The 20360-nt window shown below is 37.5% G+C and overlaps 1 protein-coding gene across 7 annotated transcripts in view; it reads left to right on the top strand.

The window, feature by feature from the left end:
- Positions 1-14653, top strand: part of MYLK (myosin light chain kinase) — a 197074-nt gene extending 182421 nt beyond the window's left edge. For all 7 annotated transcript variants that reach the window (XM_087950208.1, XM_087950207.1, XM_087950213.1 and 4 more), the window contains 7 exons: positions 735-952; positions 2325-2448; positions 5937-6089; positions 7840-7963; positions 9390-9516; positions 11876-12007; positions 13226-14653. In XM_087950208.1, coding sequence (XP_087806334.1) covers positions 735-952; positions 2325-2448; positions 5937-6089; positions 7840-7963; positions 9390-9516; positions 11876-12007; positions 13226-13461 — 1114 coding nt within the window. In that variant the 3' untranslated portion in view covers positions 13462-14653. The remainder of the gene's footprint in view (positions 1-734; positions 953-2324; positions 2449-5936; positions 6090-7839; positions 7964-9389; positions 9517-11875; positions 12008-13225) is intronic.
- The last annotated feature ends 5707 nt before the right edge of the window (positions 14654-20360 follow it).

Raw genomic sequence — 20360 nt, forward strand, 5'->3', positions numbered from 1 at the left:
AGTAGTCAAGCCAGGAAGCCAAGCGAGAGTGGAAGGGCCCCAGAGTATACACACACTGAACACAAACACTGTTTGTAGTTTAAATAGTTTTTAATCCATTTAGAGTTTAAAGCATTGTCATTCAGTCCATTATGTCATTCACTATATTTCCATCCAGTAAGACTCACTATTACAGTCCAAGTTAAGAGTCCTTACAATATCTTTATCAGCCGATAAAGATATCTTCTCCTCCTCCGGTGCCTCTCTCCAGAGGAACAAACGCTGGATATTCAGCAAGAAGTTCAAACAGTAGAACAGTAGAATTACGCAGTAAATCAGCAAACAGTAGCAGACAGGAACATCTCAGTCACAGGCACAGTCACAGTAACACAGAGGCAGTCGCAGTAACACACAGTTAGTCGCAGTAAGCTTTCCAGCTTCTAATGCTTCCTTATATTGTAACTTCTAACCGCACCCTTAATCGGCTAATTGCCTGCAGCATTGTGCTTAAAGTGATAAGCACTTAAACCATGATATCTAAGTTTTATATATTTATTCACCCAAACCATATTTGGTGTCAATGTTATACCTAACAATGTTTGTGCATGGATACATTACATTTTTCCTATTGCCCATCCCACCTTAGTCCTTCAGAATAGTCCTTCAGAATAATCAGAGTTAGGTTATCTGACTTTCCTTCATGTAAAGGATGTGTTTTCCATGCAGTCTGTTTTCTCTTTGTTATATTGCTTTAGTGTTTCTGGAGGAGAGCTCTTCGAAAGAATCATTGATGAGGACTTTGAACTGACAGAGAGGGAATGCATTAAATACATGAAACAGATCTCAGAAGGTGTACAATTCATTCATAAACAAGGCATTGTTCATTTGGACTTGAAACCTGAAAATATTATGTGTGTCAACAAAACTGGTACAAGAATCAAGCTGATTGATTTTGGACTTGCACGAAGATTAGGTAAAGTCTCTAAGTTATCTTAAAAACTGTCAGATACAGTGCATTTTTATTATGTATAGTAATTGCAACCACTGGGTACTTGGAACTACTATTTAATTCAAAATTGGCTTGTCCCATTTTCTGTATGGCTTAATTAGCATTATAGCTTGCCAGAGATCCATTACAGTGGACCCTTCAGATGAATGCAGTTCCTTCTGTCATCAATCAGAAGATGATTACATCCATAAATTCTAGAACTTGAGAAAAGTCATTGGATAGGCTTTGACTGATCTCCAAACAATAATGCTAGGTGTATAGATTTCATAAACTGAAATAAATATCTGTGGCAAATCATCATAATTTTAAGGAGAATCAGGGAAGCAGAATTTATGATCCCAGTCAGAACAGATTTTATTAATAGCCCCTAAACTACTTTTTGATTATAGGATAATTACTTATTAATTTCATCTTTTTGAACTTTTGAGTGCTCAACTCAAAACCTTGTGCCAACTTGCATTTCAACAAAAATATGAAACAGGCTTTTAGAAAGGCATATGTTTTAATAAAATAACAGATTAATAAAGAAATAAGATGGACCATACTGTACTGAAGGATTAATATGTGTGAAATTAATTGGGGATAGATTAGAATCTCAATAGATGCAGTTCTATGCTGTTTCCTATAGAAACTGTCCCACCATACTTATTATCTCCCAAATTCTCTGGTAGATGGTCTCTCACTCACATTGAATCTTCATTGAATGCTGACTAGTTTTCTCCTACTCCAAGTAAGAGGTTGTACTTAACATATTTAGAAATTCAGTATTATTTTTGAAATAAGAATCTTGTGACTAATTGTGGATCGTTACTGAATGATGGAGGCATTTCCAATATTTTTTTTAAATTTCTATTTCCATTTACATTATCCAGCCGACATGGCCCTTACCAGTGACAATGGGACTTGTACAACATCTGAAGAACTGTAGCTTCTTGATCTGTAATACGTACACATTCATTATAGTATATTGTTGAGTGGGTAGATATATTTACACATGCATACTCACACACTGTGCAGGAATAGTACATATAATGGATTAGAAGCATTTTGTATAGAGAAGGAGAGAGCAGGCAGGGAAAGAGGGAAGGAATCTTTTCTTGACTTTCCAGTCTTCATATAAAACTGTTCAGCAGTAGAGGAATGTACGTACTAATGTAAATTTGGATAATCACCCAAGGTTCACATTCCTAATTGCCTTTGTATTCTACCTAGACTGCCTTAAAATTATTTTTCTATGTTAATTCTGAAATTTGGAGAGAATTTGCTTAACTTCAGAGAGCAATTTCAGAGACACTATATTGAACACACAGCATTTTAACCTTCTCTGTAATCTTAGAAAATGCAGGTTCTCTGAAGGTCCTCTTTGGAACACCAGAATTTGTGGCTCCAGAAGTTATTAATTATGAACCTATTGGCTATGCTACTGACATGTGGAGCATAGGAGTCATCTGCTACATCTTGTAAGTAATTAATTGATTCAGACATTTAAAATATCTCATTCTTTTTGCTTGCATTCTAGATCCTCACTTTCCAAAAACATACCAATCTAAACATATCCATATACAGTAGAACTGTTCTATTTGAAATTATTTCCCCTTAAATGTACATTCATGCTCTTTAAACGCAAAACTTCCCAGAATATAAGAATTTAATTAGATCACAGTTTTGTAAATATGTTAATGTCCTTTTAAGACTTAGGGAATGATATGTGTTGTTATCCTAGTCCTAATATGTAAATTATTCCAGTTAGTCTTAATTGAATTTTACAATTGCCTAAAACTACCTTTAAACTAAATCTGAATCCTGTTGACTTCAAGGATACAAAAGTTCAATTGTCATTTAACCACTGTGAGATTGCTGAGAAATGATACAATAGACAATATAAATAATTAACCCTACACAAAATTATTTTATTCATTCTCATGTATGTGAGAATGTCTCTTTCCTGATTCACAGTTTCATGTTTAAATATTTAATCCTTCCTTTAGAGTTTTCCTTTTGTTACATCATTATCTGCAAAGCAGTTTCTTAAGCTGAATGTATGAGAACATGGGGGCATGAAATTTATATTTTGTTGTTAAATCACAACAGCATTTTTAGATTACAGTTTCCATAGAACCCTACATTGGAAAGCAATTCTGGGTTTTCTAGCAGAAAAATCACATCTAAATGTTCCTTTAGCATGTAATGAGCCATTATATGAACAATAGCTTATCTTTTAGTGTAGCTTACACTTAAAAAAGCTTATGAGCACAAGGATAAAACATAATGAAGCAAATGTTATTGGTCAACAAATAGGTAAGGGAAGTCAAAAGACGTAAAACTGCATTACTCTATTTCAGTTGGGAAAAATCCACAGTTCAAACAGTGTGGTTACATATACATACTCCTTTATGTTGTGCAAGTTTATGGAAGGAAAGACAAATTATTTCCTAAAACATAAAGGAAGAGATAAGGGTAAAGGATTAGAAATACTTTACTTTGGGGCCAAAATAGGCTGATTTCCCCCAAGCAGGACTATTTTGGGGTAAATAAGAGTAGTGTAAAGTTTCAGTTGGCACTGAGCTAATACAAACTTACACATATCAAGAGTTTTTATAGATTTGCACATTTTGCACAATGATCTTTTGACATGAGAGTAGAGTGTCCTAAGGGAAAAGTTATCCACACTTCCTGAGACCCTTCTCATCCAACTGTTGTGAACTCTGTAGAGCAGGGGTCTCCAACTTTGGCAACTTTAAGACTTGTGGACTTCAACTCCCAGAGTTCCTCAGCCAGCTTTGCTGGCTGAGGAACTCTGGGAGTTGAAGTCCACAAGTCTTAAAGTTGCCAAAGTTGGAGACCCCCGCTGTAGAGTACCAAGCTGAAAGCCCAGGAATATGTCCATTGCTTGGGTCTTGAGTTTCTCCGTAAGCCATCTTGGAGGAGCTGAGTAGTCAGTCTCAGATAGTATAAATTAGAATAAGGGTTAATAGGAAGGATACCTTGATTTCATTCTAGCATTATTGAAAGGTGCGCACATCATTTTTTAATTGCCCGGTTAAAGTAGAATTGTCAGAGACTTTTAAGGTATGCCTGGGTTTATGCATACCATACATGAAGAAGATGCTGGCTCTAAGTAGCTGAAGAAACCTTTCCAATAAGCAGGTCAATATTAGCTCTAAGTAGCTGCATACCTTCATCTCCAAATTATTTTTTCCTTAAAGGTTGCTGTTCATTTTCATTTTGACAATGACACTGCAGAAAGGAAATAGTTTCCATAAACAAATACTGCTCTGTTTTGCTATTAGATACTGTTTCACTATTGAATGTAACAGAGATCAAGGTTACAGAGATCTGTGGAAAAAATGAAGACACTCTATGAAGCATGCCAGCAAATTCCATTCCTGAACACTCTATTCCTTCCCAAACTGGTTAAGGAATACTGTTTTTCTTACCATTATTTTCAAGGCAATTAGTTGAAAAGTTCATTCTTTGTATCTTATTCCATGGTCTTGCAGATCCAAAGTGAACTGATGGGACCTTCTTTGACTCATATTCTGAAACGAAGTTTAGCAGTTATTATATCATGTTTTCCAGCTTTTCTGTCTTGAAATGACTCAAAATGGCTTAGGTAAAATGCATTAATAAGCTAATATAGCAGTGATCTCAATTAAAATGAACATAGCAACTTGGAGATCCAAAAGTCTGCTCAGTCTTAAAGAGAAATCAAGGAAGGAGAGAGAGCATGGGAACTTTTACACTTGAAGATGGTCACAGAAAATACCTTCTGCAATGATCAGTTGTGCCTCTGATGTTGGAGAGACAGTTTGTTACTATGTAATTCATCTACAGTTTCAATAGATTTCCTGAAAATAAAATAAAATAGTGAAATCCACAGTACTTTTTGTTTAATAGCATTTGTGTTAACTGTATACTGTAGAACTGAAATTGGGGGGTGTGGGTGTCAAACCATGCAGTAAAATGTTCACATCTACTGTATTTTTTGGACTATAAGATGCACCTTGGTTTAGAGGAGGAAAATAAGAAAAAAAAATTGCCTCTGCGCGTCCTGTTTTTGCCCTCTCCAGGTTCCAGAGGCCCTCTGCAGGCCAAAAACGTGCCCGTTTTTGGCCTGGACACCGGGGAGGACAAAAACGGGATGCACGGAGGTCTCCAGAGGCAAAAAATGGGCACATTTTTGGCCTGCAGGGAGGGCAAAAATGGGAAGCACAGAGGCTTTGGGAGATCAAAAATGGGCCTGTATTCACTGTATAAGAAACACAGGCATTTCCACCCACTTTGGGGGGGGGGGAGGGTGTCTTATACTCTGAAAAATATGGTAATTTTAAAGTGCGCACACTTTCACCAATAATTTGATGAACTAAATTTGCATTGCATATTTTTTAAGAGTAGCACAACTACTATTCTGCAAATGAAACAAACTTAAGTATTGCATAGACATTGTTCAGATGAGGGTTGCTTGTAATGGCATGCATTTATTCCATTTTCTAAATTAATATTTTTATTTTGCCTTTGGATCAGAAGCTCCCTTCCACTAATATACTAATTTCCTTTAAAACAAAACAAAAATCACTTATTTTCTTTTTAAAAGACCTCTAGCTTACTGGCTCCCTCTAATGACTAAATAATGGAACTATTTATTTTGTTTACTACTTCTATGCATTTCAAAAACAAATCCACCTTATTTTTTCCTTGGTTTTAAAGTATTGAGATCTTATTGAGAATGAGATCAGTTCTGCTTCTAGTATAGTAAATATTTGGTTTATCAGGCTATTGGACTCTTTTGAAAACTTATTTCTAACGTGGTGCCTTCTTGTATGTAATCATTAAATCTACATATTTGCAAACCATGCATGCTTTTAAAAATAATGTTTCCTTTTCCTTCAGACGCTATCAACACTCTCAAGTAAATGTTACCATTCACTGTTTTCATCCTTAATTTCAGAGTCAGTGGACTTTCCCCTTTCATGGGTGATAATGACAATGAAACCTTAGCTAATGTTACCTCAGCCACCTGGGATTTTGATGATGAAGCTTTTGATGAGATATCAGATGATGCTAAAGACTTCATAAACAACCTTTTAAAGAAAGATATGAAGTAAGGATACATTACGTTCATATAATGTTCACATACTACTCTAAATATGCATAAGAGGTATCCTTATTGTGGAACTTCTGCACTAATTTAATGTACATGATAAATTTAGACTCATGCCTATGTTCACTTTGCGTTTCTGGAACTGATCTAATAATCCTAATCTATGGCCTATAAACCTGATTAAATAAATACAATTAATAAATCCAACTCCCTTCTATAAATTTGTAATGACTCTTAAGGTATGAATATTTTTAACATTTCCTATTCTAGTCCATTGCTTTCCATATGTATTAGCATTCAGCTTGGCTCTAATGCCTTGTGTGGGAATTGCAAAGGAGCAGGTCAAGGAAAGAATTAAGTTCTAGTAATTTTAGATTACTCCTTTAAATAGTTGCTAACACCATAATCCTTTCATCCGAACCTTGACACTCACATACAGTTTGTAAATCAAGGCAAGTGGATCTACAACAAAATTCTTAGGTATTTCAGGTTTGCTCAAATTATTAATGTGTTGGCATTTTTCCACACAAGCAGTCCAGCCATGAGTAGTACCTCTTTAGGACAACTTTTTTTTTTACTGAGAGAAATCATAGAAATATGCAGATAGATGCATCCCCCCAAAAAATGCTTAACTCAATGTGTAGTGTAATTATGTTATTCTTAATATAACTACATATGAAATATAGTTTAATATGTTTAATTTAGATGCCTGTCCTAAGGGAGTTGAGCTCGAAGACCTCCGATCCTCTGATCCTATGAAATGTAATATTCTATGTGCATTTTGCACTGATGGTTTTAAATTTTTTTTTAAAAAACTTCAAATCTCTAGGGATAATTGTGTGCATGTTTGAAACTCACACCTTTCCCCCATGTTGTTGATTTGTGGAAATTACAAAATAGCTTCAAAATGCTACTTTAATTTTGGCAGCATAATCCAGAGAATCTGTGTGGCCTACAAAAAGAAGTCTGGAACCTGCATACAGATGCTAAATGTTGCATTTCCCACCCATGATTTAGGAATAAAAAATAAGATGTAATCAATAACGTAAGATTTTTTGCAGCATTAATAATAGATATTTTTCTCATTATGTGATTTCGTTGCTTCTGCACAGCAGTTATGAGAAAACTTAGTGACAAATAATGTGTTAATAAGTAACAAATGTAGACTGTTTCCAAGAAAAAGATGGTATAGTTGCCATTTTTTATTGCTCCAAAGATATCAGAAAGTAATGAAATACATCTGAATAAGAAATATGAAACACAATAATGAAATATTCAAATACTTTACAGCAGAGGTTTTTAAGAATTAAATTTAGATTTTTTTTGTCATAATATTCCAAAGACATAAATCTTTTATCACTCTATGAATTAAAATTAATTTATATATTGACATATAATTATCACTGGAACTCATCCCATGGCTTATTTAAGGTAGCTCTCTGCTCTGCAGTCAGTCAGCTGCCCTGTGCCATCTGGAAGTGTAAGGTAAAAGTCAGCATTTATAAGGAATTTTGGAGGCTCTTATGGTTCTGGGTAGACATATCCCAATGTAAAAAGATTTACATCCTCAAGAAAGCAAGCAGCTTTCCAGTCTTCCTAATAGAATGCTAGAAATAAAACATCTGAGACTTTGGGAATTGCAACTGAATAATGTACAGTAGTCTAAGGTGCCATATTATTAAATACAGAGCTCATTAAAATCTTGTTTTATTTATGTAAGTATAATAGTTATTATCTCTATTACTCATAGGGACCGCTTGAATTGTACTCAGTGCTTACAGCATCCGTGGCTGCAAAAAGATACCAAACACATGGAAGCGAAAAAGCTCTCCAAAGACAGGATGAAAAAATACATGGCTAGAAGAAAATGGCAGGTAACTGATGTCTATGGAGATTCTCATCATCCAGGTCATTTTTCCAAAAGCCAACTGGTCTTTCTTTGTTTTTCCTTGAAGATGTTTTGCTTCTCATCCAAGAAACTTCTTCAGTTCAGAATTGAAGCAAAATGTCTTCAAGAAAAAACAAAAAAAGTCCAGTTGCCTTTTCAAAAAGCACCTTTGGGGCAGGTAAGCATAGTGATCAAAGTTCAAAGCCTTTATTGTCATTGTACATCATGCATACAATGAAATTGGTTAAGTTGGTCAAGAACATATGAAACAAATTCTTTGTACGTTCTAAAGTGCATGAATTTGTAAGATATATGAAAATAAAAGGCCATTTGTTTAAGAAAACAATGCATCTTTTGCAGGAAAACTATTATAGGTAATCCTCAACTTACGACAGTTTGTTTACTGACTGAAGTTAGAACAGCACTGAAAAAATGACTTATGACCATTTTTCACTCTTATGTTCGTTGCAGCATCCCCATGATCATGTGATTTACATTCAGATGCATGGCAACTGACTCACATTTATGATGGTTGCAGTGTCCCGGGGTCATGTGATCACCTTTTGCAATCTTCTGACAAGCAAAGTCAATGGGGGAACCACATTCACTTAACAACTATATTACTAGGTTAACAACTGCAGTGATTCACTTAACAAATGTGCCAAGAAAAGTCATAACATGGGGCAAAACTCACTTAAATTCCTCGCTTAGCAACATAAATTTTGGGCTCAATTATGGTTGTAAATTGAGGACTATCTGTACAGGATAAAGGAGGGACATCTTAAATTGCCTTATTCCAATCCCTGTCCTTAAAGTAAATACATGTAACTTATATTCTCTTCTATTAGTACATTTAATTTAATAATAACAGATTAATGATCATGTTGGCTTTGATCAAACTTGTATCTTCGCAATGCTTATAAGAAAATTCTGCTGAGATAATTGTGGATGTATTCAGGGGGATTTTTATTTGTTATTTTAAACAAATTAATAACTTTTTTAAAGTATTTTATTATGGTGTAGCAAATGTGAGGCATAGTGATTACACCATTTTGAAACATGGCTGGTAACTTTTTCTTACATTTGGGCGGGTACTCAATATTGATTTGCCCTTTTTGATTTTCATTCCTTCCTCTGTTCTTGTGAGAAGGGAAATTCCTAAAACTCCAGCTGCTTCACAGGTTTCCTTGTCAGGCTATAATGCAAGTTGCCCAAAAGTTCTATGGTTGAAATCTTTACCAGACACCTATTACCCTCCATTCGCTGGGTCAAGTGTTATTGGACCCCCATCTCTAGAGTCTGCTTTCAATGCACTAAATAGAACTGTTGTATTTTTCTCAATCTTTTACAAATATATCAAAAATAGCATATGGTAAGAAGGAATTCATCAGCATTTCTTGGTTATGTTACAGAAAACAGGAAATGCTGTTCGTGCCATAGGAAGGCTGTCTTCTATGGCAATGATTTCTGGCCTGAGTGGACGGAAGTCCTCTTCAAGTTCACCAACCAGCCCTGTTAATACGGAGATTGAAGCTGGAGGTATGGAAATTCTGATATGAAGTGGAGGTATAGTGGTACACCATAGCCTTTCCAACTTTGAGCACAATGACAGAAGATTATGAAAACTGAAGTCCAAAGCATCTGAAGGCCATAAGGTTGGAGAAGACTGATTCTGTTAGTTCCAAAACTCATCATAGAAAAATATTGTGATGTCTTTCCTTCTATCATTATTGGTATTTTCTTAATTTGGACATATGGTTAATCACTATTTTGCAGAAATCTATAGTCTTTTGTGTCTCAGGCTAATAGCCAGTCTGCATTTAGCCTAAGCACATTTGAGTCCATTTCTGCATATTGATTATTTGTTCACCAGTAAAATATTGGGCAGAGTTTGCCATGTAAATCATCCAAACAGTAGAATTACCATTCCATATTTTGGAAGCATCTTTTACTACCATTTCAACTTTCAATTGAAATAAGAAAACTGATGCAACTAGCTTCACAGATAGTTAAGACAGATGTCAAACAGATGGGACACAAAAATATGTCTGAATATTGTAGGGTATCTTATAATTTTGAAAAATGTATTTGAGAAACCTTTCCATGACATTCAGATTGCCACATTATTTAAGTATAGACTATGGCATAACACTTAAACAGATGCTTGAAAATTGTATTATATAAAGAATATTCATCCACAGTCTTTTTTTTTTAACAAACTAGAATATAGTGGCATATTATATGTTACAAGGAATAGTTATAGGCCTTGTACTTCCCCCCCCAAAAAAATCAAAATTTTAATGACTTGGGTGAGGAAGTGGAAAAATATCTTTTAAAAATACAGGTGGCACAGAATTGGGTGAAATGGCCAATATGTTAGATTGAAAAGGAAATTTGACAGAGAGACATATAAAAACAATAGAAAAATGCAAATCTAGAATGGGGGAACCTCAGTTTGGCAGTAATACCTGTGAAAAAGATACCGAGTTGATTATATACTGAATATAAACTATCTCTATAGTATGGCTTTAAAAAGTTGTTTAAGGTTGTATCAACAGACATTTAATTTGCAAATCACAGGAAATAATAAATTAACATTATTTTATGACTCTTAGTCAGATCCTATCTTGAGTATTTTGTTCATTTCTGAGCAATTATACCACTCATTGGAGCAAATTTAAAGAAAGGCAGCCAGGATGAACTGGGGACTAGAAGTTAAGTTCTATGGAGGAAAAATGGAAAGAACTGGGAAGCCTTGAGAAGATACTGTGAAAGCACTTTAAAAATATTGTAAGAAGTGTCATATAGAAGGCTACAATTTGTCCTTCATTGCTTTAAAGTGCAAGATATGATAATGAATTTAAGTTTCAGGAAATGAGATTCTGATTTTTGTTTGCTGTTACTCATAATAGTATAAGGGGTGTCTAATTCAAGGCCCACGGCCCGGATTGGGCCTGCGAGTTGCTTAAATCCAGCCTGTGGGGCCAGCCTGGAAATATCAAAGGACCAGCCCAGGGTGCCTCTGGTGCCTAAGACGGGCCGCATGCGGGGACCCTGTGCCTTGTTTTTACCCTTCATGACCTCCTGCAGCACTCTGCCTAACAAAACCGGGCCCAAAATAGGCCCCAAACAGGCCAAAAATGGGCTCGAAACAGGCCAAAAACTGGGCTGAAAATGGGCCAAAAATGGGCAAAAACAGGCCCCAAAATGAGTATAAAACAGGCTGAAAACAGGCCCGAAACTGGCAGTGCTGCAGGAAGCCATGGAGGGTGAAAACAAGGTGCAGGGGGGCTGCATTTGGACCCTCGTGCTGCGTTTTGGCTGGCAGGGTGCTACATCCCTCCTGCCCCCGCCTCCCCCGCTCACCCCTCCCACTGCCAGCCCACAGAAGAGAACTGCAATGCTGATTTGGCCTCAAAGAAATCCAGTTTGATACCCCTAGTATAGAGTAATTTGAAATGGAACCCAGATAATTGTAACATCCTCTTTCTCTGAGTGTTTTCAAACAAAACTGAATAATCATCTGTCTGGGATACTTTAAATTCTGCTTAAGCAAGGGTCTAGTTTGAGCAGGAAGCTAGTTTCAATAAACACTTGGTTCCTTCCAAGTCTATGATATATGTGCATTGTCCTTTTACCACAATTGATGTCTGAACTGTAGGGATGTATATCCATGATGCTTTATCACATGAATTTTCCCAAAAGGAATAAAATATTCCTATTTGAATTCTAAATTAGCAGTCATTAAAGATTGCCATGGAAAAAATATAAAGTAGACTTCTGAAAACTGCTATGTTGTGGCTGAAAGACAAGCTTTGACATTTATTAGGCTGTAAGAATTATTATCAGACAGTTGTTCTGTGATAAAGCAGAACTGTGTTGTTGTTGTTTTTCCTAGATGAAACAGCCAGCTCTCTTTTAGAAGCAGTTGATGAAGAAAGGTCTCATGTGAAGCCCTATTTCTCTAAAACAATTCAAGATATAGAAGTTGTGGAAGGCAGTGCTGCTAGATTTGACTGTAAAATTGAAGGTATTCTTCACTAATTCAGAAGACTTTATCTTCAGCTATCCCCCTGTCATTTTCCTTTTGGGGTTGGTGTATTGGTATTTGTTATCTTCTTGCAATTTGATGTATCTTATTTGCTACCCTGTTTCTCCAACAATATGGCCTCCCCCAATAGGAAGTCCCAGCATGTTTTATAGGCATGAAATGAAATTAAGCCCCTCCCCCCAAATTAAGGCCTATATTAAAACATGCGAAATGGGGAGGAATGGTGGGGGCTTGCCGTTAGGAAGTACCTTTGTTGCACACCCAGATATGGTGCTGCCTGCGTTGACCCCGATACGAAGTGCCCCACCAACGTCGAGGTCAACATCCAAGCTGTCGCCACCCGCCCGAAGATGCAAGGGGAATTAAGTCACCCCCGAAAAGACAGCCTAGCCATTTTTTCGGGGCTCAAAAAAAAATAAGACCCGGCCTTATTATATGAGAAACACGGTAATTCTCATTCTCATTTTCTGGGTGTGCTACAAGATAGAATTTTTAACACAGCTTTATTCAGGTTATCAATGACCACATCTGGCTTTTAGTTATTGATTTATTTTAACGTACCTGCCATGTAAAGAAAACATTGTGTGTTTATCTGCCTATTTCAAATTAATTGGGAACTTACAGGAATTGCAGACTTACAAATATATACATTGATTGACATTAGTGTCTCTATTTAATTATAATTGTACAACTAAGACATATCATGAAACAGTTGCTGTTGGACTCTAGCTGAAATCTTGAGTACATGTGTTACAGGTAAGTGGGTGTAAATTTTTATAACCATATATAATCACTCTAAAGCCAACCATACATCTACCCACTTTACATTTCACATGGTAATTATCTTGTATTTACTGAGCTTATGCCATATCTGCTAATGACCTATGCAGCATTTGAAGTGAGCTGTTAAAGAGTGACATCTGGATTATGAAGATTCCGCAGGATTCTCTTACATAACCTGCAATTTCGTAGAATTGGATTTACTCTAAAAACTCCATTTGTGCTGCACTTTTTGTACACTATTAACTGTTAAAGGTAACTTAGTTGACAGATGCACATCTACATCCCCTGGCCATCATAGCCTGTTTTTTTTTAATGGCAAATTCAAATGATTGTCTATTTCTTTTTTATATTCAGTTATTGCTTAAAAAAATTAACAAATAAAATATCTTCATTTTGGCATCTGGTATTTCTCAGGTTACCCTGACCCGGAAGTGATTTGGTACAAAGATGAGCAATCTATCAAGGAATCCCGGCACTTCCAGATTGACTATGACGAAGATGGCAATTGCTCTTTGATTATTTCTGAAGTTTGTGGGGATGATGATGCCAAATATACTTGCAAGGCAATTAACTGTTTGGGAGAATCAACTTGTACAGCAGAACTTATTGTGGAAACGTTGGGGGAAGAGGAAGAGGAAGAAGAAGAATGAATCAACAGAAGAGGACAAAAATCACTCAGTTGGAGACTCTTTAATGCTCATGTAGTATTACACTAGGTTATAGTTTTCTTGATTTATTTTATCAGCAGTGTGGCTGACACCTGTTTTATTTATGGGCATTAACTTGAATTAACAAGCACTTTAGTTGGCTGTTGTGCTTGGATTTAGTTTAAGTTAAAGCATCAGTTGCATAGCCCAGACAATGAATGTGAACACACCATATGAAGCTAATCTGCTAGAATCAACCATTTCTTTCATAAACGTATGATCAGGATTGAGGAACTGGATAAGTATACTAATTGTTTCATCAAGCAATATAGCTAGCAAAAATGCATCTTTGGTGTCCTGTGACACCATTGAATTATGTATGAATGAAGTACATTTGGAGCAATAAAATTTTACCTGCAAGGGGCCCACTGGAAATACAAGAGTACCACAGAAAGTTTCCTGATACAAAAGAGACACCCGGTGGTTAAAAAATATGTACCTTCCTCAAATTGATTAACACATTCAGATTTTTCCATATTGCTTTCCTTTCACAGCTGTCATTCAGAATACCTAACAGTATCTGTCTACACTTAGTGTATCATTACAACTCTGTGGCTTTTCTCCACTACTTCTGCAAGATGCAAATATTTTCAGCATAACATTGGCTTCATTAAAGAACACAGAAAACAAATTTTGCATTAGCTTCTCAAGGCAGAAGAGGAAAATTGACTATACTTCAATGTAGATACATAAAGTATCTTTAGAACGTTTGATCTTATTACTGTAGTCTTACATGTTCTGTATTTGCTTGTCTGCCTGTTGGAATGCAGATATTCAAAATTCCATTTATGATATGTACTCACATTTGCTGTGGGTTTTTTTTATTACTGCTTTCGCTGTTTCTTAGTTATCAGCATGTCCTCTTTTTAAGTGGATGAGAAACTTTTGTTATAATAAAACACAGTCATTGCCAGTTTGCCACACATTGTTATAAGGCAATTTTAATATTATTTAGTGCATACAAGGCATTTTTTCACATGTTTTCAATGTGTTAAGAAAACAACGGGGTGTATTTTTGTATATCTTAATTAAAAAAATATGCTAATGTTTTCTGGTGTCTTAAACAGAGAGGGAATATTCGTGAACACTACAGCTGTAGTTACTCACAATTTTTAAATAAATACATATCACAAAACATGTTGCTACTAGTTCATTTGTTCAATTTAAGTTCTACTTTCCTTTCTTGATCGAAGGTGAGTGTTTGAGAACTTTACTGCTCCCTGATAAATTTATAAATTATACTGCTTGCATATACCCACAGTTATATAACTTTCTACCTAGAGATTTGAGTTGTAAAAGTACATAACTATGATGAATTTAGCTGAGAACTAAATTATTCATCTTGGCCCATGAATCTTTTTAACTCATACAAGGAAGGGGGTGTGTGTTTGCAAAATGATTCTATTAACAGTTCTCTTTTAAAAATCTATAAGCCTTGAAATATTTGCTTGAAGGCAAACAAGCACACCTACTTTATTTAACATTTTGGAGAAAAGAACATATTCTTTTAACATGCTTAATTTTTTTTTAAAAAAAGCAAATCTTAATAGTACAGGAAAGAAAAATAACGTATGAACCTCCTGCCCTGAGACCCATTTTAGTCAGTTTTTCTTATAACTGGTGAATTATTTGCAGGTTCCCAAAAAGGAGGGAAGGTGAAATGGGAAGAAATGGTAGAGGCAAGGAAAAGGGAGGCAACCTTTAGGAGATGATGAGACTGAGCCTGGGGTGTTGGGTTAAATTAATCATTAGTTTGGGGTCTACGTCCCATAAGAGACTTGAGCCAGGGTGGGTATGAATCTAGCCAAAGTCCAGGCTGTTATGGAGTGGCAGGCATCGAGGTCACGCAGACAAACTGCAGGGTTTCCTAGGTTTTGCCAATTTTTATCGGCAGTTTATCCCCTTATTTGCTAGGGTAGCCTTACTGTTAAGCAATCTCCTAAAGGCTAATGGTCAGCTGGTAGTAGGCCTCCCGCAGGTCCAGCTTAGTAAAAACTACCCATTGAGAGGAAGTCAGCACTGGGAACCACTGTCCCCCAGCATCTTTTGTAGGCAGGGTCCACGCCCTCCCCACCTGGATATGCCCCCAGCCATTCAGCCACCATCTGGTAGCCAACTGGCCCTCTTCAGCTAGCAGTCTTTTTACAGCAAAGAGTCTTCCAGGGCTCCGATCTTCCCCAGGAACCAATCGTCCAGCACCTTCCAGGGCTCAGCTGCCGCTTTTTGAGCCACTGGCCAGCTGATTGTTAGCATCCCAGTGCCTTGCTGATCAGCTGGTCCGGGTGACTGGAAACATCATGCTCCGCTTTCGCCTGGTAGGCACTGGAGACTTCACCAGTGAGCAGCTCTCGGGGGCCCGGCACGCCGCCGATCACCTGTTCTAGGAGGCTGGGACTGCCACTGCTGTTTGCTGCTGGTTGTCTTGCTGTGGCTGTTCCCCAATCACCCTTCCGCCGGGTATGGCAAACCCCAGCAGGTTTTGACACAGTCCCCCTTGAAGTTTGACTTATCTGGCACCAATTCATCTTGACTTAGATCAGATTGTTGTGTATAGGTAGCATGAAATAAACTTGTAGTACTTTTAAACTCCGTTCTGGTTTCTCATCTCTTGCACCTGACACAACCCCCTGGAGGAAATATTATAGGCTGAAAATGGTGGCCTGCTCTCCTGTCTTCTGCCTTGGTCTTTTTTGGTTTCTTTCTTTGCCCACTGCCTTCTAATTCACTTCAGCACCTTTTTTTTTCCGCCTCTACCTCCTAGGCATTTCATCCTTTTTTCCCTTCTTTTCCCTTCCATGTAGCCTACATTACTACATACTGGAGTATGACAGGAACCATCTACTAGCTTTCGTGATGTGTGAAGGTGTGCTACTTTTTCTTTCATGGCTGCTATTTCCTGGTATCCAGCATTGTGAAGGAACGAACAAGTGCCAAGGAGGAGGAAAAAGAAACATTTTTAAGAATTAAGTTTGCAGTTTTGTCTCCCCATGCTGTTGATAAAGAGCTGTGGCGGTTAGAATGCAGTATTGCAGGCTAATTCAGCTCACTGCCAGGAGTTTGATCCTGGCCAGCTCAAGGTTGACTCAGTCTTCCATCCTTCTGAGATTGGTAAAATGAGGATCCAGACTGTTGGAAGCAATTACGCTGACATTGTGAACCACTTAGAGAGGGCTGTAAAGCACTATGAAGTCCTACTGTTATTGCTAGATTGCTTTTAAAAAGTCATTTTCCACTGTATTTTTTGAAGTTATAAAAAAAAAATCAACATAAATGGATGAGAATGCTTAATCTCTTCCCCAAAATTCCCTTCGTCATCCATTGGTTTAACAGTTGTGAGCATGTTGCAAAATAGCTAATATTTGCAGTGTTCAATCTGAATGAGGTAGGGTCGAAAAGGCAGGAAGAACAATTCCACATGAATTAGATTTCTGATAGTTCTTCCTTAAGAAGTATGGTATGAAGTTTTTCTCCATTCCCAACTGTTCTGCCTTCAAAAAGCACAGAACTACTTGTGTAGTTCCTATACACAATATCCCTCCAGGTTGTGCTAAGTGGGGGAAGAGAGAAAGTTCTTTTCAGGAGACAGACTATTATAAACCGATATGATAATTCACCCTGTGTGAATTATTAGCTCACAGAGCAGTCAATGCTATGCATATTCTGAATTAAAGGCAAGCTGAATAAACTATGGTTAAATTAGCCATCTATGGGCCTTCTGCAAAACCGATTTTTTATTGCAATTTAGATTGCAGTTTGAACTTCCATACACTTCCATACACTTATACATGCACAGAGACTTAAATTGATTTCTACTGCTCAAGACTGGAATTCCAAGATTTAAACTATAATTGCAAATCCCTCTTTTTGAACATATATGAAATACAAATCGAAAGTCCATTCAGCATTTAGAAACCAGGAGACGATGGGTTCTAGTCCCACCTTGGGCATGACAGTTGGCTGGATGACTTTGAGTCAGTCATTCTGCCTCGGCTCAACTCATTTTCCACTTTATAAAAACAATAAAGGGAATATAAACGAATAATGGCAAAATTTCACCAAAACAACTAGTTCAGAGAGTATTTTTATGTACGATCTAAAGTTTTGGAAAAGTTTGAAAGCTTCTGTTTAGTTTCAGCAATTCTTAATGCATAATGTCTGGAAAGATGTGCTCTTTGGAAGACAGAATGCTCAAGTGCTTGATATTTCTATTCATGCACTGGAGTGAACCAAGAATTGTGAGGCATATGTATTTCATGTTAACATTTCCCAACAGAAATGTGATTTGATATTAGCTATTAGGACAATAAGCTGACATTCCAGAGGCCTAACTTTTCCACTAGTACTCCTTCTAAATCAACATTTTGAAAAAGCATTAAAGTTTCTCTCACACACACTCACATAATAGGTACAATTGTAGTGTTGGATTCTTTGTAAATCACAGAATCCTGACTATCTTCTTCAGCATATAATTCTGGGAGGAACTAAGAAACTTGGTATGCAATCCCATAATTCCAATGCAAAACTAAGTACTTTGCTTCTCAATAAACTTGTATAGAATTCTGATAAAACCAAGAGCTTTCCTAAACACGTGCAACCACAACTGCACTCACACACAAAATTATCCACAGGCCCCGCCCCTATTATTCACAGCCTTGTTAAACAGGGCTTCCTTCTGGAAAAAAGAAGTACAGCTTCAAAGCTAAAATTCTAAGAGAAACCAGTTATTGTAAGAGTTGAAAAATGTTCCCTTGATTACCTTTAAAAGGAAGCTAGTAAATAAAATATGTGACTTTTCCCAAACAGAGAAGGGAAGATTCCAAGACTTCCCTGTGGAAATCTTTCGAGGATTTCCTTTCTCTAATGTCACACAGTTACTTATCTATTAATCCCATTTATATGCCTGCCCATCTCATAAGAAACTGGGTGGCATTCAACTGTCAATAAAACAATATAAAAATCATTATAGAAATATAAAAATTTAAAGCATTTATAAAGTATATAAACCACACTGGGACAGTAAAACGATTGATCCCAATGAAGCTACCTAAGACTATCCCTGGGACCCCCAGACCTGATAATACAATCGGATCTCAAGGGACTTTTGAAATAATAACAGGGATGGAGGTAACCTCACTTCGGAGGTGAGAATAGGGAGGACTCCATAGCAGAGAAGACCCGCCTCCTGTGACTCACCAAATGTAGATTTCTGGCAGATGATAACCACAACATGCCTTCTCTGCCCATTCTGATAGGACAGGCTGATGTAGTCATGGAGAGGTGGTCCTTTAGATAACCTGCTCCCATACCATGAAAGGCTTTAAAGCAGAACTCCCCAAACTTGGTGACTTTATCTAGCTGTGCTGGCTGAGGAATTCTGGGAGTTGAAGTCCACAAGTCTTAAAGTTGCCAAGTTTGGAGACCTCTGCTTTAAAGGTTAAAATCAGCACCTCAAATTAGACCCAGAAGCAGACTGACAGCCAATGCAGCTTGTGGAGCAGAGGGGTAGTATCTTCTTTCCTGGGAGCACACATAAGTGCCTGGGCCACTGCGTTCTGCATTGTCGGAAGCTTCGGGATACTCTTCAAGGGCAGCTCCAAGTACAGTGCATTATAGTAGTCCAACCTGGAGGTGACCGGGGCATGAGCAATTGTGAGCACAACTGACTCAGGAAAGAGCACAACTGGTGCACAATTACAAGGCAGTGCAAAGGCCACAACCGCCATTTGGTTTTTTGAGTAGGAATTGTGGGACTAGGACCCCTCCAAATTGTGCACTGGGTCTGTCTGGATGACAGCCCTCCCAGATAAACCAGACAGGAAACAGGACTGAATGAATTAATTCTACTTTATTGTGTAAAGTTATGTGAACAGAATCTTGCACTTCTGAAAGTACAAACTACCTGCCTCCACTTTTAACTGCTCAATCTACTAGAGAAGATCCTTTCTAAATTTCTTTCTCTGACTGCTAAACCACTGGGGGGTTCTTCCCTCTCTTATCTGATTGTTTCCTCAGGAGCATCTCTTCAATCCCCAAGGTCATCCATAATGAACACCAGGTATGGCATAGTCCTAGAACCAGTAGGCCCATTCATTTTTGCCAGAGTTCAGCTGAAGCCTTTGTCCGCCATCACAGCTTCCAGATATCGGGAGAAGACATTCATGGCCTCATTTAATTCACCATGATACCTCATCCCATGGCTGAGGATAAGCTCACCAAACAGTCTCATGTGAGTAAATGTTCAATAAGAAAAGGAAGATCTCTCAACCATGTGGCAACCCATGTAGGCCAAGGGTGTGCCTCTCCTTCCTAGTTGCCACTTTCCATAACTGACCACAAATAAGGGAGGCAGGTAACCAGGCTGCCCGCTGCCAATCCTCTGAGCCACTCCAGGATACCACATTTGATGGCACCACATTTGATGCTGAGAGGTCAATAGGCAACCTCCATCCTGCCCATGCCAGAGACCATCCATAATCAATGCTGTTTCTATCCCATACCTGGGTCTGAGTTCTGACTGAAAAAGATCCAGATAATTCACTTTATTCAGGGCCCCCTGAAGCTTGATCCCCCAAACCAGATCCCCAAAGATCAGGAATAACAGGGAACTTCCTGTTGTCCTCACCAACCGTCCCTGGGAGAAGCCAGGCGACTCGTGGCATTATAGTTTCACTACCTCTCAGCCTCTCTGGCTCTCACCCAAGAGAAACCAGTCCATTCCTAACAGCCAGCCTTGCAGTAAATTGGTGGAGTCACGTTGTTTCTTCCTTTTCAGGGAGACCTGGAAGACAGGCAAAGTCTATTACAAATATTTTTAATATTTTAATATTTACGATTGCCACTCA

Source organism: Notechis scutatus, chromosome 1, assembly GCF_049901735.1.
Source record: "Notechis scutatus isolate UNSWTSFEM ecotype Mainland chromosome 1, rNotScu1.2, whole genome shotgun sequence".
Lineage (NCBI taxonomy): Eukaryota > Metazoa > Chordata > Lepidosauria > Squamata > Elapidae > Notechis > Notechis scutatus.